General features: G+C 58.7%; 1 protein-coding gene across 1 annotated transcript in view; it reads left to right on the top strand.

Moving 5' to 3' along the window:
* Window positions 1-26,866, top strand: part of SDK2 (sidekick cell adhesion molecule 2) — a 181,217-nt gene extending 154,351 nt beyond the window's left edge. Inside the window, exons 31-45 of the mRNA XM_087826335.1 lie at window positions 164-267; window positions 789-859; window positions 1,760-1,895; window positions 3,297-3,353; window positions 3,586-3,687; window positions 3,809-3,924; window positions 5,205-5,391; window positions 7,664-7,801; window positions 10,321-10,482; window positions 10,953-11,078; window positions 14,212-14,376; window positions 15,612-15,752; window positions 15,992-16,130; window positions 18,292-18,418; window positions 26,256-26,866. Coding sequence (XP_087682461.1) covers window positions 164-267; window positions 789-859; window positions 1,760-1,895; window positions 3,297-3,353; window positions 3,586-3,687; window positions 3,809-3,924; window positions 5,205-5,391; window positions 7,664-7,801; window positions 10,321-10,482; window positions 10,953-11,078; window positions 14,212-14,376; window positions 15,612-15,752; window positions 15,992-16,130; window positions 18,292-18,418; window positions 26,256-26,609 — 2,125 coding nt within the window. The 3' untranslated portion in view covers window positions 26,610-26,866. The remainder of the gene's footprint in view (window positions 1-163; window positions 268-788; window positions 860-1,759; window positions 1,896-3,296; window positions 3,354-3,585; window positions 3,688-3,808; window positions 3,925-5,204; window positions 5,392-7,663; window positions 7,802-10,320; window positions 10,483-10,952; window positions 11,079-14,211; window positions 14,377-15,611; window positions 15,753-15,991; window positions 16,131-18,291; window positions 18,419-26,255) is intronic.
* The last annotated feature ends 755 nt before the right edge of the window (window positions 26,867-27,621 follow it).

Raw genomic sequence — 27,621 nt, 5'->3', positions numbered from 1 at the left:
CGGAGGCAGCCTGGGAGCTCGGGACCCCCAGGGCCTGGCCCCTGTTTGTCCCATGTAGCGTCTTCCTGAGCCTCGATGTTCCTGTCTGTGCAGTGGATCGGCACCTCCGCCCCCTTTCCCGAGCAGAGATACCTCTGTTCACTAAACCCCGTTCTCCCTACAGGCTTAAGCCCTTCACATCCTACAAGTTCCGCGTGAAGGCGACCAATGACATTGGGGACAGTGAGTTCAGCGAGGAGTCGGAGCCACTGACCACCCTGCAGGCCGGTCCGTGCCCGCCCCCCATGGGTGTCTTTCGGTTGGCCCACTGGGCACTTCCTAAGCACTGGGCCTCTCTTCTGGGAGGAGGGGCCTCCAAGGATGGGAGGGGCACCAGGCCTGCTGGGCTCTGTCTGGCTCTCTCGGGGGCATTTGCCGTGGGCCCAGCACCCACACCTAGCCTGGCTCCTAGTGTACTTCCTCTCTGATGTCCCTCAGGTTGGTGGCTGACCCCAGAAAACCAGTGACTGGCAGTGGGGGAGCTCAGTGGCAGCGTCAGAGGCCTTTGGCTCTAGGAGCAGAAGGATAGGGCTCTGGACTCTTGGGTTTGGGCTGTGGCCAAGGTCCCAGCCCCTCTCTCCCTTTACCTTGGCCCTTTGTTCTGCAGAAGTCGGGGTGGTGGGCATGGAAGGCGACTGAAGGCGGAGCTGCCCGTAGTTCAGTGTCCACAGAATCGGGTCCCTGTGGCCTCCTAGGGGGCCTAAGTCCCAGCCCCCAAAGCTCACCTGTCTGTCTGCCTCTCTCCCCAGCTCCCGACGGAGCGCCCACCATCATCTCGGTGACACCCCATACCACCACCTCAGTGCTGATCCGGTGGCAGGTATGGCCCGGCAGTAGGGTGGGGCCAGGCACCCAACCTTCGCCCACCTGTAGCCCCCCCTGAAGGCAAAGTCCTTGAAGAGAAAACAGGGAGGGACTCCTGAGCCCTCCCCCAGCCCAAGGCCTCGTGAAGGAGGACACCCCTCAGATGACAGTGACCTAGTGCAGCTGGAAGCTGGGAGAGACTGGAGCAGATCGGGGGCCATCATGGCGAAGGGGAAAGGGGGCTGGGAGGTGCCAGCAGCTGCTAGGGATGCAATTAAGGATCCAGTAAAAGGCTGAATCGCTTCAGCAGGATTTTTAAAGAGGTATCATAAAAAGCTTTTACCTTCCCCAAAAGCCTGTTCTACTCAGCTGTGGATGGGAGCAGAAAGCAGAGAAGCAGTCAAGGCGGAGGGGGAACAGAGCATGCAGGGGCACCCACCCTCGTTCTAGCCCAAGAGCAGGGAGAGGATTGGGCTCCCAGGAAACTCTGGGAAATGTTGGCCAGATGGCAGCAGGGGATCAGCACGCCAAGGGCGGCTGGTGAGCGTGTCAGGCAGTTCCTAGGCAAGGACTGGCTCTATGAGAAGAGCCGGGGTCAGGCTGGGGCTCCAGCGATGCTGTGTGACCTTGGGCAAGTTCCTTAACGCCTCTGAGCCTTGCTTTCCTGCTCTGTCCAATGGGATGGCATGGCGATTCCTGTCCTTCCTTGCCTCACAGAGAATGCTGCAGGGATGAAATGACCTTGTTGGAAATGCTTCGTGAATTAAAACTGCTCAGTGTCATTTTGATTCCTGGTTGAGACTCAGTCTCTGCCCTGTGGCCCCAGGAGGCAGGATGGGGAGGGAGGGAGGAGCAGTGGAGGGGCCGAGCTGCGGTGGTCCCGGCCCCTCTCCATTCCCCACTCCCTTCCCTGCAGCCACCAGCAGAGGACAAGATCAATGGCATCCTCCTGGGCTTCCGCATCCGGTACCGGGAGCTGCTCTATGACAGTCTAAGGGGTTTCACGCTTCGTGGCATCAACAACCCGGGGGCCAAGTGGACGGAGCTGACCTGTGAGTAACACTGTGCGGGACTCAGGGGAGGGGGGTGGGCACCTCACCTGCCTGCCTGAAGCTCTCAGCTTCCTGGAATCACCCTAACCCGAAACCCTGCCATCCACCCGTGTGTGCCTCTCACCCCATTCCCCTCAGTCACTCAGCGAGGGTTTATTGAGCAGCTTCTTTTTCCCCCAGACACAGTGAACAAAGCAGACAGGCTCCCTGCCCTCTCAGAGCTCGGAGGCTGGGGGAGGAAATGTTCCAGGAGAGCCTAAGCCAGTGTCGGAAAAGACTGCCCAGGGGGGTGGACACTGATGGGCGATTCCATGTCAACCAGTCCAAAGGGAAAGGGAGAGCCCAGCATGTGCAAAGGGCCTGAGGTGGGAAGGAAGACCGAAAGCCACGCCTGGTCACCTCCCGAGGGTAGCAGTCTGGCCCACTCTGGTTCCCGGGGAGGTGACAGCTCTCCCCTGGGGAACCCAGCCTGCCTCTAGGAAAGGTGGAAATTCCAGGGAGAGCCGGCTTGGGGTGGGACTGGGGGCCAGCATGGGAGAGGACGTGCGGCAGGCTCCAGGACTGGCTCATGTTGGAGACGGGACAGCCAGAGAGGGAGGAGCCCAGAGGATTTGGGTGCCCAGGTGGGTGGTGGGACCACTCACCAAAACAGAGACTAGTGGGAGGCGGGGAGCCGTTTAAGATGCTCTCTGCTTTGATTTTTTTCTCTCCCGTGCTTCCCATAAACATTTTGTGCCTTATCTTTGAGCGAGAATTAGCAGACAGCACAGTGCTGGGCCGCGTGGCAAAGGCGCATTAATAGAAACACGCGGGAGCAGCAGGTCCAGCGGCTTGGTTATCTTAAGTATTTTGCAGACACGTGCTTGTGGATGTGACTTTATATCGCCTGTGTACAGCGTGTCCCCAAAAAATGTATACACACTTCAACAGCGGGTAGCTCAATTTTGAAAATGAAACGTATTTTAATAAACACTGCCTTTATAATTATGCAAAGTGTGTGTGTATATTTTGGGGGGACACCCTATATAGACAGTCATGTTTCTTGGTAGGAAAATAGTTTGTGGTTCATAGGAGGAAATGAACGACCACTGCTCCACGGTGGTCCTGCAGGGACTTAGGCAAGGGAGCGAGTTGGAGCGAGAGGGTCCCCCAGTGCTGTCCCCAGGGATGCTGGGCTCCACGGGGCTCACAGTACCCCCTGACCTCAGACCAGCGCACACCAGGCGGGGCAGCACTGTCCCGGGAGCCGCCTCCTGCCCCCCTCCCGCCTGGTCCCCACCTCAGCATCAGGAACCCCGCTCCCTCTCTCCCTCCCACCCCCAGCAGGGCCTTTGTGGAGGGGCGTGTGCACTAACCTCCTGTCTGCTGTCTCCCTTGGACCCCCGCCCCCCCACCCCGTAGCTTTGTTTTCCCTGCGGAACCTGAGCCGGCCCAGCCTCACGCAGTACGAGCTGGACAGTAAGTCTTGCATGGCCGCTCCGTCTGGGGCCTGGTTGCAGGTGGAGCCCCCCCACCCCCACCCCCGGCTGCCCCTCCTCTTGCCTGTTCTTTCCTGAGCCTTCACAAGGGACCAGAATTGCAGGGGTGCATCGTCCCAGCCTCCCCGCAGCCTCCATCTTCCACGCCCGCTCTGTCCGCTGCAGGACCGTGACCTCTGTTTCTCCCCTCCCCCACTCTCGCCCACCCACAGACCTGAACAAGCACCGGCGCTATGAGATCCGCATGACCGTGTACAATGCCGTGGGCGAGGGGCCCCTAAGCCCCCCACAGGAGGTCTTTGTTGGGGAGGCAGGTGAGCACCGCCAGCCCTTGGCCCCAGCACGCCTTTCCCCCCCCCATGAGGCCCAGCCCACCTCCTCCTCCTCCCTGAAGCCCACTGGCACCGCACACTCACCACCCCTCACACCCTCCAGTGCCCACAATGGCGCCCCGCAACGTGGCCGTCCACGGCCCCACGGCCACACAGCTGGACGTGACATGGGAGCCACCCCCGCTGGAAAGCCAGAATGGAGACATCCAGGGCTACAAGGTAGGGGCACTCCGGCCAAGAAGAGGGTCCAGGGGGCAAAGGGCCAGGCTGGGGGTTGGGAATGACCCACGGGAAGGGGCGGAAGGGTCTACACCTGCTCCCTCGGGCTATGTTTGTACACAGTCCACAGGATTGCCGTGCAGTTGGGATAAAAGTACCCCTGCCTCTGCCACATCCAGAGGGCAGGCTGAGCTCAGACGCAGGAGCTCAGGCCGGGCCTCGGCTCATATCACTTCCTGGCGCCGGCCCCCCACGCCCCTGGCTCTCAGAGTCAGCATCAGACCCTGCAAAGTGGCTATTTGGCTAACCCTAATTTCACTGTTACTAACTGGATGGCCAGTTGGCAAAAGACCACTGTCTAAGACTTGGAAATCTCTGTTTAAAAATTATATCTAAATTTGCAATGATGTCATGTGTTATGACAGGGTTCCATTTGTCCCCAATAGTCACAGAGCCCTTCAGGCTCTTGAAAACCCTGTAAGGCTGGTAGATTGTAAATGTGTGTGCCCACTGTATAGATGAGGAAACCAAGGCCCAGGTCAGGTGGCCGGGCCAGGTCACAAAAATAGCAGGTAGCAGAGTCAGACCCCGGGTGGGCTGGCAAACAGAAATTAAGCCAGTAGAGGCAGAAAACACGTCTGCCAGCAGGTGGCGACAAATGCCCACTAATCCTCCTCACAGAGCCGAGCTGGCCGCAGCTCAGGGAAGCGGCTGGGCTGAGTCACAGCCTTGGTCAACTGGGCACCGAGGTAGAGACCCAGGTCCGCCAGCCTCTGCAGCTGGCTTTGCAGACTGTCGGACTTGTCCACGTGGAGGTGCTGGTACAGCAGGGCCATGGGGCACCTGACACCCTGCCTCCCTAGCCAGCGCCCAGGTGATGTGACCCGCTGGTCCTTGCCCCGCACACCTCATTGGGGGCGGACCCTCCTCTCCACTTACCTCCCGGCACAGGTTCCTCCAGAGCAGAATTGGCTTGTTCCTTCCAGAGGCTCTTATTCTAAGGGCTGATATGCTCAATCCTGCTGGCACCCCGTAAACACACAGTGAGTCTGGGCCCTCGTGGGGCTCACAGTCCAGCAGAGACTGGAGTGTCAGAAAAGGAAGGTTCTGGAAGGGTTTCTAAATCAGCTCTCAAATACCCCTACACTGTTACCTGGGTCGCTCACGCCTGCGGTCCGTGCGTGCGGATGTTTGATGCAGGCGTCTCTGAGACCCTGGGGCTGGCGGGGGCAGGAGGGATGCTGTTGCCCATCTCCTGCCCCCGTCGTCTGCGTCCACAGATTTATTTCTGGGAGGCCCAGCGGCAGAACCTCACTGAGCGGGTGAAGACGCTTTTCCTGGCCGAGAACGGCGTGAAGCTCAAGAACCTGACGGGCTACACCACCTACATGGTCAGCGTGGCAGCCTTCAACGCCGCGGGGGAAGGGCCTCGGAGCGCCCCCACCCGGGGCCAGACCCAGCAAGCAGGTGGGGGAGAGCGGCTGGAGGTGGGGGGCAGTCAGCCTGGGGAGTGGAGGAGGGAACACCTGGGCCTGGCTGCTGGGCTCCTGGGGGGAGTGGAGCCAGCTCCTGATCCCACCTGCTGAGACATACGGGCTGGGTACCCAGGCCCCGTGGGACACCTCCAGAGTGGGAGAGCACAGCCCCCGAAGAGGGGCCAACGTGAAATGCGCAGAAGAGAAGCTATCTCCGTACAGCCTTGGGGAGAGCCCCCAGGCCTTCCCCATTCTCCCCACATCTTGCCCCTGCAGCCCACCTTGCCAGTGGCCAGTCCACACCCAGCCTTCCCACTCTGCCCCCTGCCTGTTCCCACCTGTATATACCAGAAGCTGGGACCACAACAGTAAAGGAGACTCACACCCCCCCACACACACACACACCCCACCCCAGGGAAGGAGGCAGATCAGAACAAGAACAGAGGTGGATTAACATCTGGTGGCTGTGCCAGGGATCGAAGGCCGGAGGCCGGGGACGGACAGTGGTTATAGGCAGGTCTGCCTGCAGAGGCGTCCCTTAGGGGCGACATCTGAGCTGGCATTTGAGTGAGGAGAAGAGGCCAGCCATGGGAAGTTCTGGAGGAAGGGTGTTCCGGCCAGAGGGAACAGCAGGTGCAAAGGGCTGGGGGCTGGCAGGGATCAGACGGACTGAGAGGAAGCCAGGTGGCTGGCAAGGACGTGGGAGTCATGTTCTGGAGGGTCTGGTGGCCTTGGAAGGAAGCTGGGATCACCTAAGTGTGTGAAAGGCATTGGCGGGTGTAAGCGGTTGGGCGAGAGGATCTGGTTTACGTTTTATTTAAGAGATCACTTTGACCACTGGACAAAAGACCGACTGATGGAGGGGAAAGGATGGGGCCAGGGAGGCCAGTTAGGAGGCTGGGTGGTGGGCAGGGCAGGGGACAGGATGGTGGTGAGGACCCTGCTGCCCACGCGTGGGGAGCCAGCCCCTGTGTCATGTCCAGAGCCGCTTTTCAGGTAGGCGACACTTGATACTCCTGGGAACCCTGGAGGTGGGCAGGGCAGGTGGTGCCCCTATGTCACCATGAGCAAGGGTGGCCTGGGAAGGGATGCTCCCCAGGATCTCCCAGCTCGACGAGACTTGGGCCCAGGTCTCTAAGCTTGCCCTGAGCTGCTGTGCCTGTCACGGAGTTCCATCCTCGTGGGTTTGAATACAAGCCTTTCATCCTGACCTCCCTTAAGTGTCTTTTCCAACCTACTGCCTCCCGTTCTGTAAATTGCCTTTATTGTCTTCTTTGGGGACAAGCCCTGGCTCCAAGAGAACCCTGTCCCTCCACCAGCTCCCAGGGATCTGCCTGTCCTCCTGCCTGTCCCGACCGTTCTCTGTCCATGTCGTCAGCCGGATGTGAGCCCCGGGAGCCTGGGAGCTCTGTCACTGTAACAGCAGGACACAGTGTTCTGTCCCACGTCCCTCCAGCCGAGTGGCGGCAGGAAAGGCCCCCTGAGCTCGCCTTCCTCCTTCAGACACTGCTCACTGGCCCTGCCTGTCCCGGGCTGGACGGAGCTGGACGGAAGCGGGGTCCCAATTAGCTCCGGCTCAGTGGGGGCGGCCTGACAATTAGAGACGGGTGGTCCCTCTGGAGTCAGCTCGGGATGCTACCCAGTGAAGCTGCCTTCCTGTCCTCTCTGTCTTCCCCCGGAGAACCCCCCCCCCCATGGTTTTGGGTTGCTTCTGGGTTCTCAGGCCAAGAATACATCTCTTCCAAAGGGTGTGATTGTCCCTGGCTCTGGCTGCTTCGTGACAGTGTGGTCTCTGGGCCACAAGACCTGGGACCCTGGGGACTAGAGGAACTGCGGCTCTGGCATCTTCTCATTGAGCGCCCACCTGGCGCTCTGAGGCCCAGACACCCCCCTTCTCTGCCCAGGAAGCTGAAAGAGAAGCCCCACAAAGCCAGGACACGGCCTGGCCCCGCAGAGATCCTGGGGTGAGACCCAGGCTTGTCCTGGGCTCTTAGCCAGGGCCCGGGGCCCCTTAGCAGGAAGAACCCGAGGTCTCCAGCTTTAGGGAAAAGAATTCTTCGACTCTGAGGTTGGGAAGTGAGTGTTAGTGATGCAGTGGGGAGGAGAGGGGTCCGATGACCCCAGTGACCCCTCCTGCCCTTTCCTGCTCGGAGTCCTGCCCTCTTGTTGTGCCCAAGTCCAGCCCCCACGACCCCTTGGAGCTGAGCAGGGCTTTGAAAGTCCACGGAAGGAGGAAAGAAAACCCCTGTGCTGTCCCCCCGCAGCCCCCAGCGCCCCCAGTGCCGTCAGGTTCAGTGAGCTGACCACCACCTCGGTGAACGTGTCCTGGGAGGCCCCGCAGTTCCCCAACGGCGTCCTGGAGGGCTACCGGCTGGTGTACGAGCCCTGCACCCCCGTGGATGGTGAGTGGAGACCCCCCCACATGGCTCCTGAGACCCACCTCCAGGGGGCTGTCTCTCAGCCGGGCTCCCCTCCACCTTCACTGCAGTCCACGTGGCAAGTGTCTCCCAGCTTATAAATGGGAAACTGAGGCCCGGACAAGGGAAAGGGGCATTCCACGGTGAAACAAGCTGGGGGCAAGGCTGAAGAGCAGCCCGGGTGCCCTAACTCCCGGGACAGAATTTTTAAATCTCTTCTTCCCTGCCCATCGATGGCAGTCAGGGAAAGGAAGGGACACCTGGGAGAGGCAGAGCATCCCAAACTGGACAGGTCTCTGTTGGCCCGTGAAGGTGGGGGTCCCCTGGTGGTCCTGGCCCATGCATGGCCCCCCAAAATCTAGGACTCAGCCTTACTCTGGGTTCAGCTTTCTTTGCCTTGTGGAGTCAGGAACTCCTGTGAGAATCTGATGAAAAGCGAGAGCCTGTCCCCAGAAGGATGCACAGATTTGGGGAACACTGCACCCCATTTTCTCTCTGAGCCTCAGATCATGTACCCTGCCTTCGGGTTGTCTCCCTCTGACCCTGAGCCCCGTTCATCTGAGCTGTCCTCAGAGCCTCCCTGCAGCCCTGCCGCACCCCTCCCTCCAGGCCCTGGCTGGGACCCCGGCCCACTCCCGCCTCCCCCGTGTTGGCAGGTGGGGGAAGAGGGGGACAAGAGCCACGGCTGTTTCCTTAGGCGGGAAGGAGACTGCGCTCCCAGTTGCCTACGTCCAGTTCCAGAGCCCAGCAAGGCCTTGGGCTGTGGCTGGCCGACCGACCAGGTGGCGGCCCTGGTGGCCAGAGGTGACCGCCTCTGGGCTCACCCCCTCACTCTGACCCCTCCCCGACTGCAGCCTGGCCAGAACAAGGGGCGGGGCCACTCGAACACTGCAGTGGCCGCAGTTCTGGGTCAGCCGCGGACACAATGGCCCTCAGTCTTCTCAGCCGCCACCTGTGAGCCAGCAGCTTCCTGTTGTGCAGAGTGGCACTGTGTGCTAGGCCACCGAGGGGAAGCCAGCCCCAGGAGGTGCGGTCAGGGCAGGGCCCGGGAAAGGGGACACCTCTCCCAAGGGTAGGAAGGAGGGGACAGAGGTCACGAGGAGGAAACGCAGGGGGACAGGACAGGTGATCCCTCGTCACAGTGGCCTCTACCTAGCCTGCCCAGGGGGTCCCCGCACTTTGAGAGGTATGAGTGCTTTGCTTTGGTCCCTCTGTCCAGCAGGGTCTGAGCCCCATGGCTGACCCCACACCCCTACGTGTTCCTGTCTGCCCCGTGATGGCCCAGCTAATGGGACCATCGAGCCCTGCCTGTGGCTAGACGACGCCCAGTCTGGCCAGCACGGCGTCTGCGCCCCTGCTTCGTGCCTCAGCCCTGGGTTCAGGTCAGCAGGCCTTGTGAGAGTCCAGGACCCCCTTTCATGTAGAGAAAACCAAGACCTAGGCAGATGAGAGGTTTGCTCAGAAATGTCAAGGGGCAGGTACCCAGAGCTGCTATTCCAGGGCCTGGCCATGTCCCCACGTCACCCCACAGGCCTCTTCATTCCTGCAGGAAGCACCTCTTGAGCACCCCATCTGTCAATCGGCCCTTTATTTATTCAATACATAGACTGGGCACCTACCACATGCCAAGTACTCTGCTGTTTTATTTAACCTCATAACATCCGGCCTTAGATGTCACTGATACCCTTGCTCAGTGGAAGAACACCCTGAAGCCAGGGTAGGGGACATGCCCAGAGACCCCTGGGTCAGTGCTGGGGTCTGGCACAGCCCACAGGCTTCAGAGCACGTCTCCCAGCAGTGACTGGCGAGCTCAGTGGACATGGGAGCTGAAAGCCAGTCCTGGCCCTCAAGGAGGCTGGCGCGCAAACTCTCGCCTCTTGAGGACCATCCAGGCCTCCCCTTTCGTTGCCACAATTTGGGGTGTAGTAGACAGGGGTGCCCTGTGTGAGCTCCTGGATCTTGCTGGCGTAAGAGGAAGGAAAGACTCCCAGGCTAAGCTGGAGCTGTCCTGGCTGTAGGAGCTGAGGTTGTCCTGGCTGTAGGGGCTGAAGCTGTCCCCAGCTGGCTGCAGGTATGTCTCCTCCAACTCTGGGCTGTGCTATCTTTACAGAAGCACTTCCTGGAAGATGATCCTTGGTAAAAATTCCCCCAGCCCAAGACGAGTCTGGTAGATATGACATTGGGGAACAAAAATGGGCTATAAAATATATTTGGGGTACAATAGTTAAGTTAAACAGGACAGTGAGTTGTTTTTTCCCTCCAGATGCAACAGGACACTGTGTGGTTATTTCATAGACAGACAGTATGTAGCTTTCCTCAAGCTTGTACAGCCGTGGAGCCCTCTTCCTAAAAACAGCCTGTTGGACTGTGGTCTGGGAGACATCGCTGTGTGGCTGAGGGTGCCAGCCCTGCCTCATGCCAAGGGGCTCTGGCCCTGGCCACTGCCCTCTCTCCCAGGGCACCCACCTGCCCCACAATTTACACACCCTCTACTCTCCCCCCAGGAGTCAGTAAGATCGTGACGGTGGACGTGAAGGGGAACAGCCCTCTGTGGCTGAAGGTGAAGGACTTGGCAGAGGCCATGACCTACAGGTTCCGCATCAGAGCCAAGACCTTCACCTATGGGCCCGAGATCGAGGCCAATGTCACCACAGGCCCAGGCGAAGGTAGGGGAGATGTCGGGGGTCCCTCAGCCCCCCAAAAGCAACCTCCTCCTATCATGGGCCTGCTCTCCCATTGTCACACCCACCTCTACTGCCCCCCGTGACACGCCCGTCAAGCCTCGCATTCCAAAAGGCCTTTGCAGGTGGGGAAACAGGCGCCAGAGGTCTCTGTGAATTGATCAGTCACCATCTAATGGTTCTGGGTTGGACTAGAAACCAGGGTCTCCTGAGTCTGCTCCAGGGATTTTTCTGACATCACCCCAGAGCCCCTCTCCTGCCTGGAACCTGAAATTGGGGGGTGACTCAGAGGAGAATGTCATCAGATCCCGGGCTAGACATGCTCCTCCGGCCTCAGCACATGCAGGGTTCCCAAGACGCGGGCGGGACTGGTTTCGTGGGCCAGTGCCTCCTGCTGGAGCACAGGCGGGTCTGTGGGCTCCGTACATCCCTTGCCCACGGGGCGCTGTTCACAGGTGCCCCGGGACCCCCTGGAGTGCCCATCATCGTGAGGTACAGCTCTGCCATCGCCATCCACTGGTCCAGCGGAGACCCCGGCAAAGGGCCCGTCACCCGCTACGTCATCGAGGCCAGGCCTTCAGGTACGGCCGCCCGGCTGCCCGGCTGCCCCGTGGAGCGGGGCCCGCGTCTCACGCTCTCCCTCCGTCCCAGCCCTTCCACCCGGTGCGCTTCCGCCTTTGTTCCCTGAGATGGAGCCTGCGCTGCTCCGGGTGAACCTAGAGGTGGCGGGGGAGGGGGGAGCACCCTTCATTGAGGAACACCCAAGAGGTGCCCCGAGAACAGCACCTCGTGCCAGGTGAGGACCCGCTCGGCTGGAGGATGGTTCCAGAAGCCGGAGAGTTGAGCTCACGTAGGTTAAACACCCATGTCCTTCGTACAGCCCCACTGGCCAGTGCCCCATAAGGAGGCCACCTGTCCCCCAGAGACTCGGCTGCCTCTTTAAGGCCCGGCTCTGCTGTTGTGACCGTCTCGGCAGTTCCTGTAACCGTACCACCCCTCCCGTCAGCCTGAGATCGAGTCACGAGAACTTCCGCAGCCCTCAGATGAGCGGTGATAAGTGCTCCAGGCGCTGCTTTGCTCGCTCCTGTTTCAGTCGCCGCGACACCTGCTCCTCCCGGCTCCCCTTACCCCGGGCCCTTGGCCGCGGCTGCTGGGCCTCCGAGTTAGTCAGAGGTGCGGGAGTCGGCAGAGCCCGCGGCCCCGTGATTAGGCCACGGGAGTTGAGGCGCTGCTCCTGCAGGAGCGGCAAGCGGCAGTCGCGGCGGGAAGGAGCCGGGCATGGCGGCCGCTGACGCTTCTAACGGGGGCATCGGAACATCCCAGGGACACATTGCTCCTCCCTGGGGGTGGCTGAGCCCTGGTCATCTCAATAGCGAGTAAATTTCAGTGGTTCCAGAAAGCAGCTACTACCCCATCACTGCCTTAATCTTAGACTAATGCCACAGTCCCAATAGCTAATACACATGGCAGCTCAGACCCAGCATACAGCCGGAAGGGGTGCGTGGGGGGGGTTGGCTCGCTCCCCACTCCAGATGGTCCCTCCCCAGCCCTCCAGTGCCGGCTGCTGAGTTGGCCGGGAGACCGACCAGTGCTTTTCCCAACCAGGGCCCCAGCCTGTTTTTTCCACCTGAGCTGGCCAGCCAGGGTGCCAGGCTGTGGAATGTTGGCTCCAGACTGGACTTTGGTCCTGTTGATTTTCTCTCGTTCCCTGGGAGACCTGGCGTGGGACCTGGTGTTCTGGGTTTGGAGGCCTTGAGCTGGTCCACACAGGTGGGATCGAGGATGGAGCGTAAGAGGAGCGACCAAGCCAGGATCCCCTGAAGGGTCGGGACTTGGAGCAGTGGCAGAGGGCTGGTGGTGGGGACAGCAGGCTGTGAGGAAGGGAGGGAGGGCCGGGGGAATGCAGGGTCTCTCTCCGCGGCTGTGTGTGAGCAGGGTCCTGTTACCGGTGGTCATCTTCCCCACTTCCGCGCCCCTGGTGGTCTGTGACCTCACCCTCCTTATCTTCACGATGTGCTTTGTGCTGGGCAGAGTCGACTAAACACACCCGCTTTCTATGAACCGAGAGCAGCCAGGCCAGGGAGGGATTCGCTCGAGGTTTCTGGCCCACGGAACCCGCCCCGCCGATCAGCCGACTCCCAGGGCTGGAGGCCAGAGCCACAGCGTGACATTCCAGCAGCTTCTGGCCTGGCCCCGGTGTCCCGGCCCTACCCTTCATTCCTCTTCATTTCTCAGAATGAGGCAGGTCAGACAGCAGGCAGGAGAGGCCCCAGCTTCTGGGAGGAGGCAGCAGAGTCCCGGACAAGCCCATCCAGCAAACACTGATTCAGCTGCTGATGGTACTAGGTACCCTCCTGGGCACCTGGAGGGAGTTCAGTGCCAGGGGGAGTCACATGGCTCTGCACTGATACCCCAGCTCTGCCACTTACTTCGCCAGTGTGGCCTCAGGAAAATGGGTTCAGCTCTCCGAGCCTTGGTTTCCTTATCTGTAGCATGGGTACAGCAGTTCCTCCTTCCTGCTGTTGCTGTCGGTATGAAAAGCAAAGCCCTTCAAGCCACGATGCTTGACGAGGAACGCGTGTCACTGCGTGGTCACCATCATCATCATCCCTTGACTGTCGTGAATGAGAGAATTCAGTGTCATGGGGGGAAAATGGATCTGCACCCCAACACTTAGGTTTAGGGGCACATGGTGCTGAAATTGGGGTACATGACGCTATGAAGAGGTTGGGAAAGAAAGGTTTGCATTCGTATACTCAGTGCTTAGAGGAGGCCTGTGCTGGGGGAGGGGCTGCGGAGACAAGTTAGGCAAGAGCCTTGCCCTGGAGGAATTTCCCAGCCTGGCAGGAGAGAGAGGGAGACGGTAAACAAAAGATGTGACGTGTAGGAGGCACCTAACACCAAGTAAATAAAACGGAAGGTGCGTCCAAGTCTCAGGATGCGGAACCTTTGGTAACAACAGCAGAGAGCAGCCAGTCCGCAGGCACCTTGGAATTGGAGATTCCCTATGGGAGGGGCAGGAAGGCAGCTTCCGCAGGTCCCACCACACTCTTGGTGCCAAATTCCAAAATGCTGATGGGGTTGGTGGCACCTCCACTAGAGTTCTTGACTGGGGTGGACCTGGTTCGTTTCTCCTCAGATCCCTGCTCCTAAGCATGGAGGGACCTGAGGATGGGCCCCATCAAATCCAGGCGACTTGGCCAAGCCCTCATAGGCAACCCCAATCCCTTTCCCAGCTGTAAAAAAAAAAAAAAAAAAGAAAGAAAGCCAACAAAAAAAGTCCCCTTTTTGTGCAATGCCACTGCTGTGTGTGCTTTGAATAGGGGCGGGGGTCAGGAGTGTAGGGGCCTGGTTCAGTAGTGGAGGGTGCGCCAAATCTAAAGTCTCGCGCGGACCAGGACTTTTTGATGCCATGGGCAGCCTGATATGCAGAATTCTGCCACTAGGGCTGAAAAGGTGCATCTCTTTGTCTGGACGGTGGCATCAGGTTGCTCGTTACAGTATTTCCTGCATATTACACATCTTTAATGTTTTATAGACATTTTAACAAAGACACTAACAGAGTCAGATACTGCAGAAGGATTGGGATCTCCTGAGGACCTGGGCGCCCGGCGCTGGAGGTCAGGGTGATGGGCAGCCAGCCAGGCCGCTCTCAGGGAGCAGCAGGCGGGATGGGCCTCCCCTCACGGGCGCCTCCCCTCCACACTCTTGCAGACGAGGGGCTATGGGACATCCTCATCAAAGACATCCCCAAGGAGGTGACCTCCTACACATTCAGCATGGACATCCTGAAGCCCGGCGTGAGCTACGACTTCCGGGTCATCGCGGTCAACGACTACGGCTTCGGCACCCCCAGCAGCCCCTCCCAGTCTGTGCCAGGTACCGGCCTGTGGGGTGAGGGCCGCGGAGGCTGGGCCCCGGGGAAGGAGGCCTGGAAGCGTTGGGGTGATGACTGAAATACACTGTCCCCTCTATGCCCCGGAGCAGTGAGCCCCTTGGCCAGGGCCTGAGTCAGCTTTTCAAGGACTCCAGCAGCCCTGGGCAGGGGGCCCAGTGGCCTTGTGATCGAATCAGCGAGCCCAACAGGAGAGCTTCCGTGAGCTCATCACCCAGGAGATTCAAGGGCGCCAGGCCATAAGCTGTGTGTCTCCATAGAAACTGCCCCCCAAACAGTCAGCAGCCCATGGAGCACAGGCCTGGATGCCCTGACCAGCAGAGCCCGGGTGGGGTGGCTGCCATCCTCCCCTCACTCCTCTCCCTGTTCTTCCCATCCCGCCTGTCTCAGAGCTCACAAAGGACTCTCTTACCAACATCCATGACCCCAAATCTAACCACTACCCGCTTTTAATCCATGGTCTCTTCTTTCAAGGCAGAACTGTAACTCAGAATTTCTGCTCACCGGGGGAGTTTCAGACACCCAGCCTCCCTCTTCCCTCCTCCCACCCACATTCACCCTTGCCCAGATTGATAGAACTGGATGGTGGGAAGTAAACACTGAAGACTAAAATAGAAGCCAGCCCCTCATCGGGCAGCAGCATGGGTTAGACTGGCCAGGTACAGAAAGCATAGCCCTGGGGGCTTTGAAAGAAGGGGAGCCCTCCCTGGAGAGGCATTGGAAAGACCCACTCATGTCCATCCTCCCAACAACCCCTGCTTCCTGCTGCCAGAAAAAGATTACATCCCACTTGAGCCTGGGGACAGACTCTCCCAGGCCCACCACAGGCCAGACAGGCACCTTTCCAATGCCAAGCTGGCTCTGCCTATCAAGGTAGGCCATGGGAGGCAATGGAAAAAATAAAAGAAAAAATAAAAGGAAAAATAGCAAGCATACCACCTCTCCTCTACTCCAGCCCGTGTCTCTGGCAGACATCACTAATCAATCCCCACAGTCTTTCCTCCTGAGTTCGGAAGCAACCTCAGGGCACTTCTCAAAACAGCCCTCCAGGGAACCCAGTGGATCAGAGCTGCCGCTGAAGATGGTTGTCCCTCCTCACCTTGTCTTAGGCTCCACCTCATTCAGAGGACACAGACCCCGCCCACCCATAAACTGAAAGCAGGAGACGGGGTCCCCGGGGGCCCAGCACCCTGGCCCTGACACCCTGTCTGTGTTCCAGCCCAGAAAGCCAACCCCTTCTACGAGGAGTGGTGGTTCCTGGTGGTCATCGCCCTGGTGGGCCTCATCTTCATCCTGCTCCTGGTCTTTGCTCTCATCATCAGGGGCCAGAGCAAGAAGTACGCCAAGAAGACAGACTCGGGTGAGCTGGCGCCCAGCCCCACATGTCTGCCTCCTTTGGCGGGAGGGTGGAGGTCCCTCTTTCCAATCGGTGGGGCAACCCAGGCTTCCTACACAATCTCCATCTCCTATTTTGCTTTGAACCCTAACAAGAGAAAGAGGGGGCAGCCCAGCCAGGTAGGGAGAAGGGAGGAGTAGGGGAGGGGAGGCCGCCCGGTCTAAAGGGATGCAGTGAGTGACTAATGTCAATCACCCCCCCAGGGAACAATGTCAAGTCCAGTGCCCTGGGCCATGGGGAGATGATGAGCTTGGATGAAAGCAGTTTTCCAGCCCTGGAACTCAACAACCGACGGCTCTCCGTCAAGAACTCCTTCTGCCGGAAGAACGGCCTGTACACCAGGTAGCGGGCTCTCTGGGGGGACTGGAGGGCGAGGATCTGGGGCCCAGCCGTGTCGAGAATGGGGAGGGCCACAGAGCAGGCAGTGCCCACGCGACCTCACCCTGTCCTGGAAACACTTTCTACCCCCTGAGTGGGAATGGGCAGCAGAAAGACACAGCAGGGCCGGGGCAGCTCAGCCAGGGGCAAGGACAGGGACACACTGGGGAGAAAACCACAAGGAGGTGGGAGAGGGTTTCCGCCGGTGATGGCAGAAGGCAAATAACTTGCACAATTTTGCAAACTGACTGACTGCCATTTGAAGCCAGCTGTTCCTAGGAACAGCCCGAAGCCATGATATTCATTTGCCCCAAAGGGGAGACAGACCCTGCAAAAGAGGGCTGGGCAGACACACCTGATTGAGAGGTGCCAGGAGCTCCCCAGGATTGCTTATGCCCTGCCTGCCCTCCTACCAATTCTAGAAAGAAAGGGCACTCTGAGTGTAGACACCCTCTCCCTGGGCCCTCCCTTATACCTGCTGTGATTGTAGAACAGTTCCCCCACCCACCCTGCCTCCCCAAGTCCACACTCTCAGCATTGTCCTCAAAGGGCAGCATCTAAGAGCAGCCCCCCAGGAAGGACGAGGCTGGTGGCATGCCAGCTCTCTCCGCCTGACGTCCCTCCAACCCCAGGCCCTCCCAGCCCACTCCCTGTGGCCGGCCGGGCTGCCCATTTCCAAGGGCAGGGCAGCTTACAAAACTTCTCTGTCTGGTCCCGAGGAAGAGGCGATGTGTGTGTTCTTCAGAAGGTGGGGGTGCTGGCCAGCGAGGCCCAGCTCTCACCCTCTGCCAAAGCCAGCTTCCCAAAGAAAGGGACATTTGAGGCCGCGGTGGCAGGCCCAGCATGGCCACCACAGCCTCGCCAGGCTGGCTCCAGGGCCCTGCCACACGGAACAAGGGGGCGTTTCAACGATGGCCTGGCCTCGCCTGCCCCTCGCGCCCACAGTATAACCACACCACGGCCCCCGAGTGTCCCTGCACCACTGGGTATACACAGAAATCCTTTCTGCACCAAATGAGCCCCAGGCTCCGTCCCAACCCAGCCACGGTGACACTGCCAGCCCCCACTCCCCTGCATGTCACCAGGACAGTGTTAGCCTGGCACCCCATTTTCTCCCTCCTCTGTGTCACCTACTCCCCTGTCTTGTCTACATGAAGCTACAGCTAGTCCTGTTACTGTTTTATTTTTAGTACAAAGATGCACTTTGTTGGTTGGAATAAAATCAGTGCAAATAGAAACAGGAGGTCGGAGGGGGTAGGGGGCTGCTTGTGGCACATTCCCAGGTCTTGGGACTATTCTCAGACCAGCATTTCTGCAGTGAACGACCTCTGGCCCCTGTGCAGACAGCTGGGGTTCAGAGCCACATAAAGCTCCAGAAAACCTTCCTGGAGCAGGCTGGGCAGATGCTGGGGTGTTAGGCCCTGTCCTGAGAGCACAGTCGTGGAGGACCCCAGGCCTGCCCAGACGCCTCACCCTTAGCCCCCATGGATCAGGACAGCCCACCCTGTAGGCACCCATGGCAGGTGGAAGGCCCAGGCACCCTGTCCTGGGTGTTTCTTCTGGTGACTCAGAGCCAGGTCTCTAATTTGCCTGGAAATGCGTGACTTTCTGGGGCTGATTTTTTGAAGGTGGGGAACAACGTAGCCCCGGGAACCACTGCGGATCTCTGAGCAGATCACGAAGGAGGAGGTGTTTTCCTGTTTCTCCTGACCCAGGTGTTAACTCTAAAGCTCACCTTGTGCGTTTACCAATTGCACGGGGAGTTTGTTTGCAGCGAAGGTCTCCGGGCCTCACCTGAGGGTCTGATTCGTGGGGCCCGGGATGCGTTGATCGCTGCCAGGTGATGGTAGAGCCTGCGGTCCTAGAACCACAGGCAGAGAATCAGCGTGCTCTCCCCTTTCCCTGGAGCTAATTTGGGAGGTCGGTGCAGCGCCTTCTGCACCGTGAGCCTTCCCTACCCCAGCCCGGGCCCCCAGCCCATGTTCCAGGGCGCAGGCCCGTGAGGAGCAGACACAGTAGGGCGAGGGATCAGGGACCTTCGTGCCTCCAGGCCTCGCGGTGGCCTCCCGGACCAGAGGAGGCTGCTCTGAGTGAGGCCCCCTCTCAGGTTCACCGCCCCCTCTAGGTCTCCGCCCCGGCCTAGCCCAGGCAGCCTGCACTACTCCGATGAAGACGTCACCAAGTACAATGACCTCATCCAGGCAGAGAGCAGCAGCCTGACTGAGAAGCCCTCAGAAGTCTCCGACTCTCAGGTGAGGGGCGAGAGGACCAGGCGCCCTGGGCGGGGAGTAGAGCGGCCCCTTCCCAGAGTGCTGGCTGCATGGTGGCCCATCCAGGTGGCCCAGCTCATGGACTTCCTCCCTCGTCTCCTTTATGGCCCATAGAAACTAAGGGGCCCCAGCAAACTATCTAAAAGTCATCTTCGGGCCAGCTGCCGTCTTCCATGCTCTGCCCAGAGTTTGCCTCCAGGGCTCATGGGGTCCCTGGAACCTGGGTGATGTAAGAGCCCGCCCCCAAGACCACGGTCCTCATGCTCTCAGGAGTCACCCATAGGCTCCGTCACTCAGTGGCTCTGGCCTGCAGAGGCCCGTGACGGCGAGGAGAGGGAGGCTGACACCGCAGCCTTCTTGCCAGAGCCCAGAGAACAGATACACTGAGCTAGCCAGGGTCAGAATGAGTCCCAGAGATGGAAGGCTGGGTGCCCCGGAGCCCCGAGGGTGGGAAGCAGCAGAGATGGGCAAGGCATTCAAGCTTTGGATCCTGGCTCTGCTGCCAATGAGCTAGGGTATCCTGGGTGTGGTAGAGAACCTCTCTGAGCCTCAGTTTCTCCATCTGTAGAATGGGCAGGGGTAATAACAGGCTCTCATGGGCTGTAGGGAGTATTTGCTGCGATTAGGCATATAGAAGCTTAGCATAGGGCCTGGTACTCGGCAACTGTTCAGTAAATGTCAGCCTCTGGGAGACTCAGAGCGTTAGAGAGGCTGCCGTTAGGTGGGCCACGTGGGGACACTCTGTCCTAGGCCAAGGGGAGAGGGGGCTGAGTGCATTCCAGTGAAGCAACGTCATGGCCTCCCACCCCAGCCCTCTCGGCCTTGGCCAAGCCTGGTGGTTGCCCGGGAAGGGCCGAGAAAGGCCACCGTGTCCCACGCCCTAGACCTTTCTGCCTGGTCCTGGGAGAGAACAAAGGGAAGAGATGCCAGCAGGGAGCAGGGTTGTGGGCCTTGTGGGAGGTGCCAGCGAGCCTGGGATCTGCTGTGGGCCCTGTGGACCCAGGGCCTCTCGCCCACTGCTGCTTTGTTCGGCTCCAGGGTTACTGACGGGCTGGGCAGAGCCAGGGAGGCTGGAGCTAACGCCCCAGCTCAGCTGGCAGGGCCGGAGACCCCAGCTTAGCCTGGCTCACACAGGGACTCATGTGACTCAGGCCGTGGCATCCCATTAGTATTTAACTCCTTGTGGCCCCAGGCATGAGTTTTCCTCTTTCTCCCAGAACATGGTGATGAGCTTTAGATTCTAGGCAGTCAAGGTGAAGTTCAAAAACATAAACTCCTTACTGACTCTGGAATGGGGAGGGGCCCTGGGCAGCCTCACCCACACTAGGCAGCAGCTCCGCTGTCCAAGGGCTGCTGCGAGGAGGGCACCAAGTGCGAGAGCTGGGCCTGGGCAGTGCCAGACAGGATCGTTTGGGTCCTCGCACTGTAGGACGGTCCTTCAGCCACAGCCTGTCCCCTGTGCCTCCGGGATCAGGTCGGAGTTTGTGCCTTGACAGCTAAGGAAGCCCGGATGTCAGTGTCCGTCGGGTGGTGAGGGTGCTCCGGTGGGTGCAGGGGGTGTGCAGACGCTGACTTCGCAACGCTCATTTCTTGAGCCTGTTCTCTGAGGACGTGAAGGTGACGGAGACATGGCCCTGCCTCCCATGAGCGCCTGTGGGCTGGAAGGGACAGACTGGAGGGGACGGGCTGGAGACAGGCCGGCTAGCCTTCCTCTGAGGCCCTTGCTACCAACATAAGTAAAAACCCTGGGACTACTCTCTTTCCGCCATGAGGAGCCACTCACTGCAGATAGTGTGTGGATTGTGGGGCGTCCACTGTTGCGACTTTCAATCTGGGGCTTACGGTCGGTGCCACTCTTGGTCTCCTGCTGTGATGGTTTTCCAAGGGCATGTTCCTAAGGGTCAGGGCCACCCAGGCCCGTCCCTGTCAGCTGCTCCGGAGACTGACCGCCTGTCTTTTGAAGTCCTCCTTCCCCAAGGTCCTCTGAGAGTGAGCTTTGCATGTGCCGCCTGGTTTATATTCTAACTCAGACCACCCAAAACTCACTGTCCAAAATGGGTGGAAATTTGCCAGCCGGTTCCCTGTGATACCGTAATAAACAGAAAGTTGATGTTTCTTATAAACAGACACACATGATATGATGTGAGAAAGGCCCTAATGGGGCTGAGGTCAAGGCTGGGGGGCTGGCTGTCCCCAGAGGGTGCAGGGGTGGGAGTGAGGGTGGGAGCTGCACCTCCAGGGCTGCAGGAGAAGGGGTTCCAAGCCTCTGGGGGGGGGGCACACAAAGGCTGAGGCTCAAAGGGCCTGTGGCTTGCTTGATGGAACTTCTAAAATCAAAGGATGGCTTCATTCCAACTTCATTTTCAAAGTAAAAGCCCGAGTTAGATATAAAAATTTCACAGTGAACACACAAGAAAATCTCAATGGAAAAGAAATTCCGAGCCATGGCACCGGCTCCCGATCACTCTTCAGTTCTTTATGTGATGCTGGCAGCCCGCTAAGCTCATTATAATGGAATTAAGCCTACGTGGAAAAGTACGAAAATATACAGGACAAATTAGATTTTATATAGTACTTAGCGAGTGCCCAGTCATCATAGTGAACATTTATGGGGCCCTCACTAGGAGCCAGGAGTGACTCCAGGGATTATTCTGGAATGGCACCACTCAACCCTCTAGAAGGCTGGTGGCTTTATCACTGTTTTCAGATAAAAACAAGAAGAGTGAGTTGGGGAGCCCCCAACAGGAAGCCAAGCTCCGCCTCTAGACCCCCTTCACATCTACTGTGGGCCACTCATGCTTGGGCCCTGTGTGGCCCCTGGGAGGGGTAAGGACTGGATTTGCCCTCCATGGGGCCCATTCATTCCTTCCTTTGTGCATTAACTCAACAACTATTTGTTCTGCACCCACTAAACAGTACCTGCCACAGTTTACATGTGGTGGCTGCTGTAATGAGCAAGACAGGCTCTTATGAAAGCTGCATTGTGATCTGTTAGGGAAACCACATGGGTGTAAATATCATGTTTTCATTTCTCATTAAAGTATTATCACCACAGTAACTAACTTTGGGAGGAAAGTGGTGAACCAAAGGCTTCCTGTTTCCTGTGGGAAATCCTGGGAGAAGGTCCTATCCTCCTGGAAATTCACAAGAGGGCTGCCTGGAGGAGGTGGCATTTCAGCTGGGCGTGGAAATGTGACAGGGAGGAATGCGGGTTCATGTTTGGCTGCAGTGGTGGCGAATGAAGTCATACTTCGTTTTTAGAAGTTCCGTCTAAGTTCTGCCATCGCCCTCCCTCCGCTGAGTGTGTCCCATCTTTTGTCAGTGTCGGCTCTTGTCCATCAGATTGGACCACGAGTCTTACAGGTTCAGCGGGGCCCATTTCCTGCTTCTCCTTAGCCGGACCCACACAGACCCGGGAAGCCCAGCTTGTTCCAAACTGGGCTCATCAACAGGACCGAGAGAGCCTGGGGGGAGGAGAAGCCATGTGTTGGGCACCAACCATGCCAAGCCCTGTGCTTTTCACATTCTCATTTACCATCTAACCACCCTGCCATGCAAATGGGAAGACCCCCATTTAACAGCTGGGGAAACTGAGGCTCTGAAGTCAAGCAGCACTCCCTTGGTCACAGGGCTGCAGCCAGTGGGGATTTTAGTATGGGTCCGCTGGCTCTGAGGCCAGGTCCTCTGCAGCCCGACACAGAGGGGAGCTCGAAGGATTGAGGCCTTCGGTGACCCCGGCCCCACTCCACACCCTAGTGACCTCCAGGAGGCCCCTGACCACAAATGTCTCTGACAGCTGAGGGCAGGCACACATGGGCTGTCACCGGATCTGTAAGGGCACAGGTAGCCTCTGTGAGATTGTGTCTGAGCTGCGTGCTTCAAAGGACACTAGTGGGAGATTTCCAGCTATTTTAGTACAAGGAGCCCAGACAAAATTGTGCCTCAGGGGGCAACCAGTGAGCAAGACCCTTAGCATATCCCCCTCCCCACCTCTGATCCGCAGGCCCGCAGCCCCTGCAGGAGAGGCTCCCTCAAGGTGAGGGCATCCAAGGGGCCAGACTCCCGCAGGGCTTCAGGCTGGACTGGGAGCAGGCAGGGCCTGGGACCTCCGGTGAGGGAGGGGCTCCTGCTTCCCGGCTCTAAAGGGGCTGCACAAGGTGACCTCCTGTCATCTGGGCAAGACATTCTGCATGACATCATGAGATTCAGCCAGAGGAGGGTACCCTGCCTGGCACCAGGGTCCCTACACAGGTCCGCAAGCCTGAATGGCACCCACCCTCCCATTGCCTGCTGAGCCTGGTGCAGAATCCCTGCCTCTAGAAACCAGCAGAAAAGCTAAAGGCTTTTCTTCGCTCCCTCTCTTTTGTTCCCCTTCTTTTCTCGGGGGTCCTCCCTCCCCTCTCGCTGGCCCCCTCCCAGCTCCCATCACCAGGCCTGGACTCTGTCCCCCCACCCCCTCCCCAGACCCCGGTAATTGCTGATCGAGTAGCTTTGAGGAGCTGTTAAGAGGCCCAGGAGCCGAAACAGTTGCCTGATTGCCTGGCGGCCTGGCGGGCCTGCCCGTGAAAGGCCCCCTTTGTGCTGGGCCCGTTACTGGGAAGCTGCATTCAATTACCGAGGGCCGCGCACGAGTTGAAAGGCGGAATGGGAGCCCCTGGTCCCCCCTCGCTTTCTTTCTTCTCTTCTCACCCCACCCCCACCCAGAAAAGAAACAGATGTTCACGGAGATGGAGGCCAGAGAGCAGTCGCTAATGCAAAGACCCCCCTCCTTTGGCTTGGGAGAGCTGGGGGGAGGAGGGAAGCAGACGGGAAGCTAACCCCCAGACCATTTGGCTCCCAGCTCTTTCTTCTCTCCCTTTCCCCTCCCTCATCCAAAATGCTGCCCCACAGAGTGTCTAGCACACAGTAGGTGCTCAACAGATGGTAGCTGGCACGAGGGAGATAATTAGATGAATGGGCTTTGAGATCTGAGCCTCGAGGAGGGCCCGAGGAAGGCAGAGAGACCAGTTCCCCAGCCTCCAGACCTGCCTCCCTCTGCAGGAAGAGGGGAGGGGAGGGGAGGGGAGGGGAGGGGAGGGGAGGGGAGGGGAGGGGAGGGGAGGGGAGGGGAGGAGGTGGAGCTGCCTGAGCAGAGTCTGCCGCCCCCACCCCCTAAGCCCTTCTGATCCCTCCTGGTGGGGCTTCCAGGCCCCCTCCCACCCAGCCTCTCCCTCTCCCTCTCCCTCTCCCTCTCCCTCTCCCTCTCCCTCTCCCTCTCCCTCTCCCTCTCCCTCTCCCTCTCCCTCTCCCTCTCCCTCTCCCTCACCTTTCACAGGATTCTTTCCTAGGTCGTTCATTTCACCCTGTGACCTTCAGGGACCTCCCCATCTTACAGACAAGGATGCTGAGGTCAAGAGAGGCCAAGCAATGGGTCCAAACTCACCAAGCCTATAAAGAACAGAGCTGGCACTTGCCCCTGCCACAGTCACCTCCTACCCCAGACACTCATTCACCCTGGGATGGGCCCCAAGTGATCTGAGAATTCCTCCCCAAGACTGAGGCCCAGGGCTGGCAGAAGTCCTAGAACCTCTACCAATGATGCTAGCAACTATCCCAGCCAGTTAGGTGCCCCGCCACAGAGACCTAACCTGCAGGGAAAACTGGGCACCCCCTTCAGCCCCCCCACCCCCGACACATTCACAGACCCTTACTGCCCCTGAACCAGAGGGACCCCCCAGCCTCCTACCTCCTGGCATCGGGTGCCCACCCCTCCACCCCCTTCCCACTCTTGGCATATGGAGCCCTTGCTTGTGCAGTCCCTTTGTTCCCTCCCGGGTCAGCAGCTGGGCAGTAGGCAAAGAAAGGGGCTGCACCGTGTCCTGGGCAGATGGGGAGGGTCAGGCGAGGGACTTCCCATTGTCTTGGTCCCGGGTTTCCTGCTGGAGCGGGGAGGTGGTGAGGAAGGTTAGGGTTAGTGGCAGGGACTGTGGAGGAGTGAGGAGGTGGAGCGGAGGGGCCAGAGGACATAAATTAGCAGATTGACTGGGGAGTATTTATCACCGGGAGGGGAGGGGGCTCTCCTTCCCCATCTTGTGACGTCTGGGCACGTGTGGGCTTTGGAAAAATCAGGCAGCTCTGAGTTCAAGCCCAGCTCACTGTTTCCTTGGGCAAAACTCATGAGCTCCAGGACAGAGGTGTGAAAATTCAGCCTGGTAACTGAGTCAGCTGTGTAGTTTCGTAGTTGGTGTCATTATAGTTCTATACATTGTAGCTACTTCTCCTGAGGGTCTAGATGTGGTAAAGGACATGGAGCTCCTCAGAACTAGGGCACATACAGATCCCACAGTTCAGATCACGGGGCCAAGGCCCACTCTCCCGTTTATTAACCTGCAAAACAGGGAACGGCTGATCGTCCCAGACTCACTTGTACTGGGCCCTCTGGGTTTCCTGGATATAATAGTTTTCTGAAGTATGTTTTATATAGGTTGAAGGAATTAATTTACTGCCTTCAAGCATGTGCTTGCTGGGCAAAGGTGAGGCGACCTGAGCATGGTCTAGGCTATATTTTATTTTATTGATTGATTGATTTTTTTGAGAGAGAGAGAGAGAAATGTAGATTTGTTGTCCCACTTATTTGTGCATTCATTGCTTGCTTCTTGTATGTACCCTGACCAGAGGTCGAACCTGCAACCTTGGCGTATCAGGACGATGCTCTAACCCACTGAGCCACCCGCCCGGGCCCTGAGCTCTGTTTTGTTACGAGTGTCCTGGTCACTAAAATCAGAGTGCCTCTCTTGCCGAGAGTTCTAAGGGCGTCCCATCTGCTGTCTTCTTAGTTCTCCAAACATCGCTGGGAGCTTGGGGTGGAGGAGGGGCACACAATATTTTTAGCTTCACAATTCAGATCCTGATGCTATTTTACTTTGCAACCCAGATTGACTCTTGTCTCGTGCTGATTCCCCGACAGGCAGATGGAGTGCAAGCCAAGGGACACCAAAGCACTGACAATTTTAAGAATGATTTTAATGTGTTATATATTTTTTTAAAGCTTCAGGATAGTCATTGTGTGAAAATCCAGAATTCTTGTGGATATTTTTCTTGTGCTTGTTGTATAACTGAGTGTTGCTCTCATTTTGGATCCCACATGGATGAGCAGTGCCAGGAGCCTCCACAGGTCTTATAATCTGGCCCTGGCTCTGTCCCCAGTCTCGCAGTAAGTCAGAGGCTAGACGAAGGTTGGAACTCAGTATATCATGTGTGGACCTCTGCTTTAAAATGTAGGTTTTGTTGTTATTCAGGTCTGGTGAGGCCAATAGACCAGAAGACAGCTGCCCCTGAAAAGATATTGTTTGTCACTCACAGTTCCCAAGAAGAAGGGACACATACCACGCAGGGCCACACGGGGAAGCACCAGGGCCAGTCAGCAGGCAGAGGGGAGCGGGAAGAAGACCTGGCAGGAGCCTCAGTTGGGGTTCCCACAGGGAAGTCAAAGCCAAGGGAGGAGGCTGGGGTGAATCTGAATAAATTCAGGGGCTCTGGAAGGTAGGGGCCATCCCGTTATCTGGTACTTGGCCCTGGGGTGATTAGGGACAGGGAATAGCGGGTCAGTATGTGAGAGCCCGTTAGAGGAGGTGGTGGGCTGTGGGCTCTGGATATGAAAGCTGCTAACTGTCTTAAGAATTGACCCGCCCTGGGAAGGGCCGTCCCTCCAGGGTCAGCAAGGCCCCCGATGTCAAAGCATCAGGTAGACAGACCAAGATTAAGTCAACCTCGAAAACATTCTGAGCGCACCGACCTGTCCCCGCCGGGCCACTCACACCCCCGTTCTCTGTCCTCCCAGGGAAGTGACAGCGAGTATGAGGTCGACCCGAGCCACCAGAAGGCCCACTCTTTCGTCAACCACTACATCAGCGACCCCACATACTACAACTCCTGGCGGCGGCAGCAGAAGGGGATCTCCAGGGCCCAGGCGTATAGCTACACGGAGAGCGACTCGGGGGAGCCGGACCATGCCACCGTGGCCAACAGCAGCGGTGTCCAGCAGGGCAGCCTCTTCCGGCCCAAGGCCAGTCGGACCCCAACGCCCCAGAACCCCCCGAACCCCCCGAGCCAGCAGAGCACCCTCTACCGCCCCCCCAGCAGCCTCGCCCCTGGCTCCCGGGCTCCCATAGCAGGATTTTCATCATTTGTTTGACGTCTGAAGATGAAAAAGGAAGACAGCACCGGACTCCCCCCCCAGCCCGCCCCGCGCAGCCTGCCGGAAAACAAGAGCACCAGGCCATCGAGTCAGCTGTTCACCTCCTGAGTTTATTTTTCCAGAGATTCCAGGGCCAGCGGAGCCGGAGTGAGGAGGGGGGAGAAGAAACCCATGAGGCGCCGTGTGGCCAGCGATTGGTCAGCTCGGGACTGTGGGGTTGGCTCCCCTTCGGGGACAGCGCGGAGCTGGGGGAGCGGCGGGGGTGGGCAGGACGGGGCTGGGCCCCTGGAGAGAAGGGGGAGAGAAGGCAGAGAGCCAGAGGGCTGCAAGGCTGGGCTGACTGAGACGAGAAGCTTCTGGAAGTCCAGCCGGCGGCCCCCTCCCGCATGTGCTGAGCCCTGGGCCTGCTGCGGGCAGATGCTACGCAAGGATGGGGGTCTCTGGGCACAGCTCGCCTCCTCTCTCTTCAGCCAGCCACTGCCACGTGCGCCCTGTCCCTGGCAGGCATCGATGGTCCCTGCTGCCCCCGCCATGCTCCTCACCCCCACTGCCCCCCTCCCCTGCTCAATTTCCTCATCAAACATTTGGTTTATTTAGAAAACAGAAAACAGCTCAAGGGTGAGAGTTGGCCTAGCAAGCTCCTTGTTCCTAACATACTTTTTTCTTGTAAACCCAAGGAAGGGGGCCCTCGGGGTGTGGGCAGTCCCCCCGCCACTGAGCCCAGCCATGCCTGTGCTTGAACTCCCTTTCCGGAGCACAGAGGAGCAGCAGTGAAGTCGGGGACAGAGTAGGGGCACGGGCCGGCCATCGCTGTGGTAATCTGGCAAAACACGGGGAGCCCGGAGCGTGAGAGGGCCGTGTTGACTTTTCCCTTTCTCCAGTTCAGGCACCATCTGCCGCAACCCTAAAGGAGGGGGAAGGGGAACTACTCAGACAGGGGAACTCAGCTTGCCTGGGGCTGGGGCCTAGGTGGGGGCGAGGGAAGGCCATGCAGACACACCTCAGTCCC

This window comes from Miniopterus natalensis, chromosome 17 (genome assembly GCF_054644295.1).
Source record: "Miniopterus natalensis isolate mMinNat1 chromosome 17, mMinNat1.hap1, whole genome shotgun sequence".
Classification (NCBI taxonomy): domain Eukaryota; kingdom Metazoa; phylum Chordata; class Mammalia; order Chiroptera; family Miniopteridae; genus Miniopterus; species Miniopterus natalensis.
This window is presented reverse-complemented; position numbering and strand designations above follow the sequence as displayed.